General features: G+C 30.2%; 1 protein-coding gene across 1 annotated transcript; it reads right to left on the bottom strand.

Annotated features, from left to right (window-relative positions):
* Positions 1 to 8,341: 8,341 nt before the first annotated feature.
* LOC110622288 (receptor-like protein 7) lies at positions 8,342 to 12,075 on the bottom strand. Its single transcript, XM_021766754.2, has one exon. It carries the CDS (start codon positions 11,915 to 11,917, stop codon positions 8,540 to 8,542), a length of 3,378 nt encoding a protein of 1,125 aa, XP_021622446.1. The 5' UTR covers positions 11,918 to 12,075; the 3' UTR covers positions 8,342 to 8,539.
* Positions 12,076 to 15,054: the final 2,979 nt, after the last annotated feature.

Genomic DNA, 15,054 nt, shown 5'->3' with positions numbered 1-15,054 from the left:
TGCGTGAGATGGCCCTATAAGTAGGCGTTTTGGTGTTGTATAGTATATGGAGACACGTGGACGAGAAGTTTCGCGTGTCTAGAGAAGATGCAAGAAGTAGAATTATGTGACGCGTGGAAGGCATGTGGAACATAACGGAGGATTCTACATAACTTGTGATATTTTTTTTAATATAAATTATTTAATATCTAAAATTTAAAATTTTAATTTAGACAGATCCGTTTTTTTTTGAAATAGGGGTTGGAGAGTCGAACTTTAGACCTTTCAAAACTACAGAATGTACTTTCAAAACTACAGAATATATTTTTCACCAGGTTAAATTTTGGAGTGCAGACAGATCCGTTTTATAATGATGCTTTATATCAAAATTCAAATTCATCGTAATTAAGGATACTTTCAATTTTTTAATTTTAATATTTTTTTTAAATCTACATGACGGATAGATTTTCATTTCTTATTACAAGGGTATTTTTACTGCATATTAATAGTTATATAATATAAATATTAATTGCAGGTTAAAAATACTTACTTTATTTGCGTATCATATGGGTTATATATTTATTTTATTTTATTTTAATATCATTTAAATATTTGTAAATGTTTTATTTTTTAAATAATATCATAAAATATTATTAATATAAAATTTAGGTTGCATATTAATTAGATATCAATATTTGATCTTAAAATCGAACTGGATCGAATAAACTAAAAATCAAAATTTTAATATTTATGAAAATTAAATCGAATCAATTTTGATTAGAAATTAAATCAAATTAAACTGATCTGATTCATTTTAATTCGATTTAGTTTAATCGGTTTGAATTTTTAATAAATTTTTTATATATTTAAAATTTAATTAAAATATTTTAATTTTAATATGATCTAATCTCTATATTATTGAGAATAATATATTATTATCATTAATCGGTTCGGTTCAATTTTTTTAATTTTTTATTAAAATTAAATCGAATTGAAATAACCGAAATTTTTAAATTAAAAGCAGAACCGAACCGAAATGAATTAAATGTTGAAAAAATATGATAAAATAATGAAATCTGAATCGTGTTGAACATTGTTTTTAAGGATTTATTTTGTAATTCTTCATAATTAAACAGATTTTTCTGAGATTTAATTTTTAAAATTAGAACAATAAGAATTTATTTTTAATTTATAATCCAGCAGAAAATACAGAGAAAATAAAAAATAAAATAGAAAAATGGAAATCACTATTTTTGTAAAAGTAGAGGCTATTTACAGTGAAAAAACGATCGTTATAAACTGTTATAAAAATCTTGAAATAATATAATAAAATCATAACGGTTAGATTTAATATTATATTTAAATCTCATAAATAAAATTTTTAATAACCATAAAATCATTTACTGACCATAAAATCTTTAACGACTATAAAATCATTTAATGATCATAAAATCTTCAACGATTATAAAATTTTTAATAACTATAAAATTTTTAAAAATCATAAAATTTTCAACAACCATAAAATCATTTAATGACCATAAATAAAATCTTTAATAATCATAAAATCTTCAACAACCATCAAATCATTTAATGACCATAAAATCTTCAACAACTATAAAATCATTTAATGATCATAAAATCTTCAACGATCATAAAATCTTCAACAACTATAAAATTTTTAACGTCCATCAAATTTTCAACGACCATAAAATTTTTAATAACCATAAAATCTTTTGAAATCTAAACTAATTTTACAACAATCCCCCATATATTTCAAAAAAAATTTCATTGTTGGATTTAGAAATTGGAGATTTATAATTTAGTCCCTGAGTATTGCCATTATTAACAAGTCAGTCCCTGTATTTTTAAAAACCTATTAAAACGTCTTTATCTTTTCTCTCTATCAACGAAATAGTCCTTCTGTCTATTTTTGGCGTTAAAAATATAGTAAAAAACTAAATTACCCTCATTTCTTTTCCTCCTCCTTCCTTTTCTTCTTCATCAATTCTTCTTGCTTCTTCTGCTTCTTCATCAATTCATAAAATTTTCAACAACCATAAAATCATTTAATGACCATAAATAAAATCTTTAATAATCATAAAATCTTCAACAACCATCAAATCATTTAATGACCATAAAATCTTCAACAACTATAAAATCATTTAATGATTATAAAATCTTCAACGATCATAAAATCTTCAACGATCATAAAATTTTTAACGTCCATCAAATTTTCAACGACCATAAAATTTTTAATAACCATAAAATCTTTTGAAATCTAAACTAATTTTACAACAATCCCCCATATATTTCAAAAAAATTTTCATTGTTGGATTTAGAAATTGGAGATTTATAATTTAGTCCCTGAATATTGCCATTATTAACAAGTCAGTCCCTGTATTTTTAAAAACCTATTAAAACGTCCTTATCTTTTCTCTCTATCAACGAAATAGTCCTTCTGTCTATTTTTGGCGTTAAAAATATAGTAAAAAACTAAATTACCCTCATTTCTTTTCCTCCTCCTTCCTTTTCTTCTTCATCAATTCTTCTTGCTTCTTCTGCTTCTGCTTTTTCTTCTTCTTCTTTTTCTTCTGCTTCTGCTTCTTCTGCTTCTGCTTCTTCTTCTTCTTCTCCTTCTTCTTCTTCTTCTTCTTCTTCTCCTTCTTCTCCTTCTTCTTTTTTTTCTTTTTTTTCTTCTTGTTCTTCTCCTTCTTCTTCTTCTTCTTCTTCTTTTTTTTCTTCTTTTTCTTCTTCTTCTTCTCCTTCTCCTCCTCCTTCTTCTTCTTCTTCTTCTTCCTCTTCTCCTTCTCCTTCTTCTTCTTCTTCTCCTTCTTCTTCTTCTTCTTCTTCTTCTTCTTCTTCTTCTTCTTCTTTTTCTTCTTCTTCTTCTCCTTCTCCTTCATCATCATCATCTTCTTCTTCTTTTTGGAGGAGGAGGAGGAGGAACTATTTCGTTGACAGAAAGAAACAATAAGGACATTTTAATAGATGTGAGAAAAGATAATGACGCTTTAATAGATTTCTAAAAATGTAGGGACTAACTTGTTAATAATGGCAATATTCAAGGACTAAATAAGAGGTTTTATTTGAGGGTAAAATTGAATTTTAAAAATTTTCTCTCTCCTCCTTTATCTAATTTTAACGGAAAAAAGGATGGAAGGACTATTTCGTTGACGGAAAGAAAATATAAGGACGTTTTAATAGGTTTCTAAAAATACAGGGACTGACTTGTTAATAATGGCAATACTCAGGGACTAAATTGTAAATCTCCCTTTAGAAATTTAGTGTATATGTTTCGAATTTGGTGTCTTTTAGACTATAAACCAAACCTAAATTAATAAGACTTAACATACAAATTAATTGGTGAAACTTTTGTTTCTATGAACCAAAATTTTTTTTTTATATGCTAATATCCCATCAATCTCATAACACTCCACAAATTTTGTTGTCAACGTTGTTTTGCGCTAATAGGCCATGCGCGCCCCTGATAGTTCATAAGTGTTCTAGAGAGTATGCCACAATCTCATAGAAGCGGCCCCACTTCACACTTATATAGGTGATATCATCAAGTGTATACTGCAATTTGTACACCACCCATAAGGGATATGAATATCATTAAGAGCTTTCATCACATTCTCTCATTAATGCAGTCTAGCACTTCTCACACCATAGGAAGGGACAATAATAAATAGTGCTAACAGAACTAACAAGTGACTTGTTATTACCCATATGAACCTTTTTCATGAGATCCCCTATAACAAAAGTTGGGTTTTCATCACTGTTAATTTCAAATTGACTCAAGTCTCATTCCCCTCAATGTTTCATCTTTTAGTTTTCTCCCTAAAGGTTTAGTCAGAGGATCGGCCAAATTCACTTCTGACTTCACATAATCAATGAAAATAGTTTCACCTTTCAGCAACTACTTAATAACATTATGTCTTAGACGAATATGTCTATTCTTACCATTGGAAGTTTTATTCTTTGCAATAGCTATTGCCACTTAGCAATCACAATGCATTGATACAGATGATGTTGTTTTTATTCTTAACGGAATATTTGCTAAGAAGTTTCTTAGCCTCTCAGTTTCAGTTCCAGTTAATTCCAGAGCAATAAACTCTGACTCCATTGTGGATTTAGCAACGATACTTTGTTTGGTTGATTTCCATGTAATTGCACCACCTCCTATAGTGAATATATAACCACTAGTGAATTTTATCTCATCTAAATCTGAAATCCAGTTAGTATCATTGTATCCTTCTAATACAGTGAGAAATCCACTATATAAAATATAATAGTTCATGGTACCTCTCAAATATTTCATTAGTCTAACTAATGCAGCCCAACAATCAGTATAACCTATAAGCATGCAATCAGAAGTTTTTGAACTTATTTTTCATTTCTTAGGATCAGGAAGATTTACTTTTGCAAGACACCCCCACACTTTTAAATATTTTAAATTAGGTGTATAACATTTCCAAAGTTCATAGAGTGTTTTATCAGATTTCTTATAGGGTATCCTATTTTGTAGATAACAAGCAGATAATAAAACTTTCCTCAAAGATTATTAGGTAAGGAGGAACTTATTAATAAAACATTCATCATTTCTTTTAATATTCTATTTTTTTTCCGCTACTCCATTGGATTCAAGTGAATAAGGTGAAGTAAATTCATAAATTATTTATTATTTTTCACAAAAGTCATTAAATGAGATATATTCTATATCTCTATCAGATCTAATCCTTTTTATTTTCCTATTTAATTGATTTTCTACTTCAGCATATAATTGAAATATATCAAATGTTTCTTCTTTGTTTCTAAGTAAATATACTTTAGTATATCTAGAATAGTCATCAATAAAAATTACATAATATTTTTTTTGTTAACCACCTCTAGTCATTGTTTGTTTTAAATCCCCTAAGTCTGTGTGTATCAAACTAAGCAATTCAGATTATCTATGTGTAGTGAACATGATTTTTTGGTTGACTTAGATTCTACATAAATCTCACATGTATTACCAGTGTCAGATATTATACTAAGATATTGTATTTTTTTAATATAAGAAGCACTAATATGTCCTAATCTAGCATGCCATAAATCAAAAAAATCAAGCAAGTAAGCAGAAGAAGATGTATTTCCATTTGTTATTGTAGAAATATTGAGAACAAAGAGTCTCTGATTACAATAATCTTTTCCAATAAAAATGTTATTTTTAGTCTGTACAACTTTGTCTGACTCAAAAGACACCTTAATCTCAGTCTTTCCCAATAGAGCTACTGAAATTAAATTAGCTCTTATATTAGGTACATAAAGTACATCATTAAGTGCCCAGATTTTGCCAAATGTAAGTTTACTTTCCCTTTACCAAGGACACTTGCAGTCCTAGAATTACCCAAATACACATGTTCTTTTCCTTTTTCCACTGTAGTGTAAGAGGTAAGTGTATTTCTGTTTGCACAGATATGCCCAGTAGCACCAGAGTCTACTACTCATTCTTACACATTAGCTACAAAAAAAGTTTGAGAAATGACCGCAGCAATAATGTCATTTCCTTCAACTAAATTCACTTTTGGTTTAGGAGAATTGTCATTTATCACTCTTTTCCTGCACTGAGGTGCATGATGATTCTGCTTACCACATACAAAACAATGTCATTTCTTTTTAAAGGTGGGATTATTAAACTTAGATTTGTAGTCAGATTTCTTATTTTCGTACCTTTTATTTGATTTGTGCACTTTTTCTTGTACAAGATTTGCTCTTGTAGTCAGCATCCTCAGCAATATATTTCAGATTCATTGAATCCCATATTTCATTGTATCCCATATTTAATTGAATCCCATATTTTCTTGGCTTCCTTGTAGGAACAGTAAATATCAAAGAGATAGTTAAAAAGAGTACCGATAATTGTATGTCTATATACCTTATTAGAATAGGCTCAGATTTCATGCAATTTTGGATCAACAGTAGGTATAAGTCTTGATTCTGTGAGCGCTGAAGCAACGCAATGCATGTCAAGTATTGAAAAAATCATCTCTTGTCATCTTTTAAAATTCTAACCATTTGCAGAAATAGTGACAACATTTGGTTCCATTTGTGTAAAGATAAATCCTTAAGATTGTTGGAAAAATAGGATAAAATAATAAAATCTTAGTCGTGTTGAACACTGTCCTTAAAAATTTGTAATTTCCCAGAATTAAACAGATTTTTCTACAATTTAATTTTCGGGATCAGGACAATAAAAATTTATCTATAATTTATAATCCAGCAAAAAACAGAGAGGAAAGAAAGAATAAAGTAGAAAAATGAAAGTCACTATCTTTGTAAAAATGGAGACTATTTATAGTAAAAAAACGACCGTTATAAGTGATTATAAAAATTTTGAGATAATATAATAAAATCATGATATTCATATTTAATATTATATTTAAATATCATAAATAAAATATTTAATGACCATAAAATTTTCATGACCATAAAATCATTTAATGACCATAAAATCTTCAACGATCATAAAATTTTTAACGACTATAAAATTTTTAACGTTCATAAAATTTTCAACGACTATAAAATTTTTAATGACCATAAAATTTTTTGAAATCTAAACTAATTTTACAACATTAAAAAACTAAATCGAATTCTCAAATTAATTCAGTTCGATCGATTTTTTCAAATGCTGCTCACTTTAATATTAATCGTTTTTTTTTTTAAATGTTCTAATAATTATAATAATATAATATTTTATACTGTAATAGCAATTAAAAAATATCTTATATGTGATTTAAAAATTCCATAATAGCAAATATAGCCTTTTTTTCGTTTGTTTACTTTCTAAATGCATTACAAAATTCAAATGAACTAAAAGCATACAAACAATAGGTGTTAAACAAAGTTCAAAAAGTCCATCTAATTCTTTTTAGACAAACAATCCAATTAAACAAATCAACTCAAATATAACCAAATCAAACTCAAACTATTCAGAGAATACTGCAGACGGCAAAGTTACATCATCAGCAAAAGGAAAACAACCAAAACAAATATTATTCTAATATTCAAAATAAAAAAAACGTTTTTTATATTAAATTTTTATTAAGTAAAAAAATAAAATTTTTAATAATTTCTATAAATATTAATCAATAGAACCGAATAAAAACAAATCTTAATCTCAAAGTCTTAATAAATAAATTATAATTAATATACCCTATTATGATTTATAATAGTTGCTGATATAATTTTATGTAATAAGAATTGATATAAAATTTTAACATCTAACGATTACCCATTTCCCAGGCTACGAAGCACATCCAAAAGCTTTATAGTTTTTACTATTTAATTTAAGGCATATCAATAAAGTGAGTAAATGTATTTAATTATTTTTTAATTAATTCATTCAATATATCTAATAATAATCAATTAATAAATAATTTAATTTCTTAATTAAAAATAGCCCGTAATTCATGCTAGTGGTAATGGGAGTAGGGGGGAGCCAGCAGGGCCGCAAGAAGCCGAAATTTTTAAAATTTTTTAAATGTACATGAGTAATTTTTTATAAAACATTAGATTTTTATATATCTAGAAAATTTACTAACTCAACTTAATTCAAATTATTTAATTAAATTGTGATTATATTTTATAAATTTAAATTCTTTAATTTATTTGTTAAAATTTTTTTATCATTTAGTTCTTTATTTTTTTTTTATTTTTAATTTAAAAAATTTATTTCTCATTTTTTAAAATTTAAATTCTAAATTTTTATTTAAAATTTTTATATTATTCATCCATTATTTAATTTATTTTATATATTATTTTTATTATTAAGTAATTTTTTTTATTTATCTCATTTAGTTATTTATTTACTTATATGATTAAAATTATATGAAAATAAATTTTAATAGATTAAAATATTTTTTTAAAAAATTATATTTTAATAATTAATCATGTATTAAATTATTATATTATTTTAATAATATTATTTTTATATGAGTTTATCTATTACAATTGGGCAAAAATAAATTTTTTTAAGGTAAATATCTTCAATAGAATCAATGATAAACCATTGAATAATTAGTTAATGACTTGAAAGATATATATATAAATATTGATAATCATATATTGAATATATTTCGATTACTGAAGAATATGTAAAAATATCATGATTTTATTATAATAGTTTATTATTTTTTAAAAATATATTTATTTTATATTTTCACCATTTTTATACATTTTATTTTTCTAGACACAATCAATACTCAGCTCGAGATTCAAATTTTGGGAGGTAGCAGAAAAAGCACTTTAGATGGTGATGGTGTTGGTATGGCCTACAAATAGGGCAGAGTCAGAGGGTGAGAAAGCCTACAAATTAGTAATGTATGTGAAAACGATCCCAAACTGTTCGATGTAATTCCTGAACGATTTCCAGTATGGCCAGGCCATGCCTAGCTTACAAGGCAAGTAGAATTGCATATGTGCAGGTTATGTCTCATCAACAAGCATTGCTTTCTACAATATTTACATATTAGAAAACAGTGATAGAGAAAAAAAATGTTAAAAAAGGACAAAAATGTGCCTATAAAGAAGCAGATGAAGATAAGGAAGAACAAGAAGATGAAGAAGATAACGGTGGTGAGTGATAGCAAGTACATTTCAGATCATGAATAGCCCGTTTCCTTGCAATATCGAGTTTTGTACATAAAACACAGAACCGTCCTCCAATATCATCCTCACTTTCATCAGCTTCACTTTCCTCATCTTCAGCATTTGTGCTATCTTCTTCAAAATTTTCCTCAGGTGCAATCCTCCAATCATTACTAGTGTAGTACACCAATCCCAACATTGGAAGAAGAACCATTAGAATTTTATCTATACGATCATCACACCATTCGTTTGGCTTCTTCCAGAATATTATAGGTGCAACAACAGCTCCTGCTCCTACCCCAAATCCCATGCCAGGGACTAAGAACTGCCAGTCAAATCCATTTCTTTTGTGGATGGTTTGTCCAGCAGGTGGTAATGAATTGGTACTCGAGCAAGATTTTGACAGAGGCGGCCCGCATAATCCCCCATTACCTCTGAATGAAGTGTTCTCAAATGTAGAGAATTGATTGCCTTTTGGGATGTTCCCTACTAAATGATTGTCCGATACATTCAGGAATGAAAGGAATGTTAAGTCTACAAGCTCCTGCGGAATTGTTCCATTCAACTGATTAACTGAGAGGTCTAAGGACTCAAGCTGTGACAAGTTGCCTAAAAATGGTGGAATTGGGCCCGTGAGAGCATTGTGTGACAAGTTAAGGACATAGAGAGCACTAAATTTGCCAATGACATCAGGTATTGGCCCTACAAAATGGTTGTCAGAGAAGTCAATGGACGTGAAAAGAGTTAGGATCTTCACCAGCTCCATCTGGAAACCTTTGCTTGTAACTGTTATTGAATCTTGATAATACAGCCCACTCAAGTATAGGGGCTCAAAACTAAGGCGATCATGCATTTCATTTCCATTTCCTATCATTGCCTCCCATGTACTCAAGCATTTGTTCGGTAGAACATCACTGAAATTGTTGGAGGCTAGATCGACGATCTGAAGTGTTGGCCAAGGACCATGGTTTTTTGGACATCCAATCTTGCCATAAAAAGTGTTGTTCCGTAGAACAAGGACTCGCAAACTGGATATGTTCTTCACAAGGCATGGAAATACATCATTCATTTTATTGTTCCCAAGGTCTAAAACCTCTAACTTTGTGCAATTAGCAAGGGATTTTGGCATCTTTCCCTCTAATAGATTTTCATTCAGATCTAGAGTCTTTAATTCACAGGTGCTTGGAAATTTGTCCGGAACATTACCTCCAAAGTTGTTTCTTCTTAAATTCAGGACACCAAGAGTCTTACTTCTCTCGATTAAACAGGGTGGTATTGTGCCACTCAAACTGTTGTTGGACAGATCAAGGACTTGTAGATAACTAGCATTGCATATCGATTGAGGAATAACTCCTACAAGACCATTCTTTGAAAGAGAAAAGAAAATGGTGAAGGAGAGAGACATACCAATGTTAGGTGGGATGGAAGAAGTAAAGTTATTGTTTGAGCAATCCACATAGGTAACAGATGTCGGAGGAAGTGGAATATTTCCTTGGAGCAGGTTATTGTGCAGGTCCAACACAGCAAGACTAGTAGGAAGAGAAAGAGGTTCTGGTAGTCTCGCCAGCAGATTATGTGAAAGATTCAAATGGAGGAGAGTGCCACTACCAACTTCTCCAATCCATGGAGGTACTACCCCACTTATTTGGTTATCTGACAGGTCTAAATAGATTAGTTTCCACTGATTTCTTAGATCGGGAAATACTCTCAGATTGCAAGAAGCCAGTTTCATTGTCCTCATCTGCGGAAAGGAACACCGTGTAACATTCGCATCCACTGTCAAGTTGCTGTATGAAAGATCAAGTGAGGTAAGTTTATGAAGCTTCTGAATCCAATCTAGCTTTATAGTGCCACTGAACTTGTTGGACGAAAGTAAGAGGACGTTGAGTCTACTGACATCAAATACCCAACGGGGAATAGGCCCTTCTAGTTTGTTGCTACTCAAATCCAGAGTATCCAAAGAAGAAGATGCGCTTGAGATATTAGGAATTCGCCCTGTAAATTGGTTGAAAGAAAGCTGAACCTTCTGCAGTGATGGGACTGTGAAGAGAGATGACGGAATGTTCCCAGTAAGGGAGTTAAACCTCAAGTCGACATAGGTAAGATTCCAAAGGCCTTTCGATTGAATGGATGGTATCTCACCAGACAATTGATTGTGAGACAAGTCTATATGCACGAGTTTCTTGGACCAGCCAAAAGATGGGATTGGACCGCTGAAATTGTTAGAGGTGAGGTCCAAATAGACAAGTTCAGTGAGATTGGCCATTGAAATTGGAAGTGATCCATTGAATTTGCAATATGCAAGCTCTATTCTTGACAAACTCCCAAGTCTACCGATAGAATGGGGTAGACTTCCTGCAAAAGTTGTGTTGCTGAGTACCAAGGTCTTCAGAGAGGCATTCTGTAAACGATCTGGCAAGTATCCACGAAGTTCTAGGTTGTATGATAAGTCCAGAATTTCTAGTGTTGATACCTGGAACACTTCTGGAGGAAAAGTTCCCCGTAAATTGCAATTGCTAAGGCGTAAGATCCTCAAATTGGAGAAATTTGCAAAGAATTCTGGAACTGGACCAGACAAATTGTTACCGTCCAAACGAATAACTCTGAGAGATTGAAGCTTGGAAAGGGAAGGATCAATAGGTCCCGAAAGAAAACAATTGGACAAGCTCAACACCTGCAAATTAGGCAGAGAAGAGGATAAGGCCTGACACCATTCATTCCCATTTGCGGATATATTTACACCGTCAAGATTAAGTTCTCGCAGCATTATAAGGTTTTGAGCCAATGTTGCCAAATTTGGTTTCTCAAGTTTCAGTGTTGGAACTCCAGGGAAGTAGAGGATAGACATATCAAGAGTCACCAACTCTCTCATCCTTGCAATTTCAATTGGAATTTGACCCATAAATCCAGCGTTGGACAAATTCAGAGAAATCAAACGAGTGAGGTTGGCAAATCCAGCTGGAAGACTAGTGTTGAAGTTGTTGAAAGACAAATCTAGACTCCGGAGGTATTGAAGGCTGAAGAATGCCCTTGATTTCTCAAGTCCGCCAGAAATTGATTCGTTGCTTAAATTAAGGCCAGAAACATGACCCAGACCACTCTCATCGCAGGTTACACCAGCCCAGTCACAGCAATCTGCGCTAGAATCCCATCTCACCAGTCTGGTAGACTTGGACTGATTGAATTTAAGACTGTTACGCAATTGTAACAACAAGGATTGCTGGTCGCTCTGGCATACAGCAGAACCCAAAACTGCATGGAAGCCAAAGAGCAGTAGCAGTGGAAACCAGAAAAATAAAGGAAATTTCATTTGGAGAGAATTAGGAGACACCCATGCAGATCAAATGAAAATTGAAAGAGGTGATTAATTTGGTATGCAAAAGGACGGTTGTGAAAATTCATTAGACGCGTTTTTTGTCTGCTTGTCTTCCTAGACTTTTGAGGGCTTTTTAGTTGTGGAATCAGGAAAGCTGAAAGTGGTGAAAATTCAAACCAACGACATGGAAATCTGTTTTTATTTAATCTCAAAATTTTGAGAAATATCTAAAATATTGGTGAATTTATTTTTTTAGAAACTAATTTAATTTATTACTAAGTTTTATATCGTCTAAACATATATATTTTTTATCAGTTATTGTATTAGATATAAGAAAAAGCTTTATTCATTTGATTAGTTTGATTTTTATTTTTCTTTTGACAACGCTTAAATAGGATGTCAGGCGGACGAGTTTTTACGGGTACCCAATCCGCCCAAACCCTATTAGAACGGATTTGAGTTTTTACAAAACGAATTTGGACGGATTCGGATTTGAAAAATTTTACCCATTTCGGATTCGAATAGGGTTCGGAATTAGATGATCGGATACCCGTTATTCGAACCCGATTAGCTATATTAACAAAACTAACTCTAATTTCCTTTTTCATTTTACTCTTTCCTCTCTCCGTCGGCGCCTCTCTCCCTCACTTCACTTTCGACGTCTACTTTCTCTCCCCGATAAATCTTCTCTCTCCACAGTGCGATATCTCCTTCTCTCTCTCCAGTCGGCGACATCTTCCACTTCCCAGTCAAGGCCTCTCTCCCCCACTTCACTGACGAGTGCCGGCAGTCGGCACCGGCGACGTCTCCTTTCTCCCCCCAGTCGACGATAAATCTTCTCTCTCCCTCCTTCTCTCTCTCCAGCGGCGGCATCTCCCACTTTCCAGTCGGAGACAACTCTTCTCTCTCCCCGGTCAGCATCGGCGATATCTCCTTCTCTCTTCCAGTCGGTGACATCTACTCTTTTCAATTGACGCTTCTCTCCCCCACTTTACTGACGCTGGACCCTTGCCTCTCCCCAATCGTTGTCGGCGACATCTCCTTTGACTGGAACTTTCTTCACATTTGCAATCAAATTTTTTGATAATCAAGATCTTTTATGTGCATGTTGTTAAAAATTTTTAGTTGCTATTAAAGATTTTTAGAATTTATAGACTATTAATCTGATTATTTGGATACTTTTAAAAAATTTAATTATTTGCTATTTGATTAATGTAATATTGTTAATTTTTAGAATTTATGAACAATTAATCTGATTATCTTATTATAAATCATTATTTGCTGGGTTTGCTGGGTTGTGTAATTAGGTAGATTATTTGGTAGTTTTTATTATTGAATTGATTATTTGGATACTTTTAAAAAATTTAATTATTTGCTATTTGATTTGATTAATGTAATACTGTTGATTTTTAGAATTTATGAACAATTAATCTGACTATCTGATTATAAATCATTATTTGCTGGGTTGCTGAGTTGATGTTTCTTGTCATTGAACATTTCTCCTTCTACTGCTGGGTTTGCTAGGTTGTGCAACTGTTAGGTAGTTTATTTGGTAGTTTTTGTCATTGAATTGATTATTTAGATACTTTTAAAAAATTTAATTATTTGCTATTTGATTACTGTAATACTGTTGATTTTTAGAATTTATGAACAATTAATCTGATTATCTGGTTATAAATCATTATTTGTTGGGTTGTTGAGTTGCTGGTTCTTGTCATTGAATATTTCTCCTTTTACTGCTGGGTTTGCTAGGTTGTGCAAATATTAAGTAGTTTATTTGCTAGTTTTTGTCATTGAATTGAATTTAAAAAATCGAGTTAGGATATTGTGCCCGTATTGTTAAACGGGTTTGAGACGGGTTTGAATATTTCTCCTTTTACTGCTGGGTTTGCTAGGTTGTGCAAATGTTAAATAGTTTATTTGCTAGTTTTTGTCATTCAATTGAATTTTAAAAATCGAGTTCGGATATTGTGCTGGTATTGTTAAACGGGTTTGAGACGAGTTCGAATAATAAAATTAAAATATTAAACGGGTTTGGAACGGATTCGAAAATTGTATATATAATCGGATTCGGATTTGGATACTCTCAATTTTGCAAATACCCTACCCGTTTACATCCCTACGCCTACGCCTAAATAGTATGAATAGAGAGCTTTGTAATTTTTTTATCTAAATTCTATTTTTGAGATATAAGTATATAAATTTCATTTATTTTTTTATAAAAAAAAAATTTTCATTTGCTTATTTGTTTTAAATTAAATCGATAACCTGAGAACAAACGACCAAGTCAAATTTGAGTGCGCGATTTCAAAGACTCATCCAGTCTTGTAAGTAATGAACAAGACTGGTCGTTATTCTTGTTTTGTAATGATGTCATCTCTTTGTTGCTATTCAAAATCAGAGCTTCGTAGTCTTCCTTGAATTAAATTACACACAATAATAACGGGTCAATTTTCCATGGCGAAGCTAATTTTAATTTAAAGAGATAAATTTTGATACTTTATTTATTTTATAATTAATATTTATTGTAAGTCTTTTTTAATATAATTTATTTATTAATATACTTATATTTAAAATGTATTAAAAAATAAATAAATTAATTTTAAAAATAATTTAACATGTAGAATCGTTTAATTCTAATATGTTAATATAAGCTTATAATATATTATGAAAAGATTAAATAATATTTAATTTTTAAATCTATTAACTACAGTTTTTTAATAAATGTAGAAGTAAAGTTAATCTATTTTTATAGAAAAAAGATCATTTTTATAAGTATAAAAAATTTATTGTATAAAAAATTAATAAAGTTGAAAAAATATATATCTCTATGAATTTCTATAAAGAACTTAACATAATATTTTAATAGTTAATTTTATTAAAAATATATTTTTTAATATATGTGATCAACTAATATTTAATTATTAATAATCAATTTTATTATATAATCAATTATTCACGATTTCTAATATAACCGTAATAGATAATATTTATTGAAAAAATAAGATAGAATAATAAAATCTGAATTGTGTTGTACACTGTTTTTAAAAATTTATTTTATAATATTTCAGGATCAAACATATTATTTTGAAATTTTAATTTTTAGTATGAGAAAATAAAAATTTATCTTT

Source organism: Manihot esculenta, chromosome 9 (assembly GCF_001659605.2).
Source record: "Manihot esculenta cultivar AM560-2 chromosome 9, M.esculenta_v8, whole genome shotgun sequence".
Lineage (NCBI taxonomy): Eukaryota > Viridiplantae > Streptophyta > Magnoliopsida > Malpighiales > Euphorbiaceae > Manihot > Manihot esculenta.
This window is presented reverse-complemented; position numbering and strand designations above follow the sequence as displayed.

Bases quoted from the DNA above. Each gene is read 5' to 3' on its own strand.
- LOC110622288 (XM_021766754.2), bottom strand. From the start codon at position 11,917: ATGAAATTTCCTTTATTTTTCTGGTTTCCACTGCTACTGCTCTTTGGC.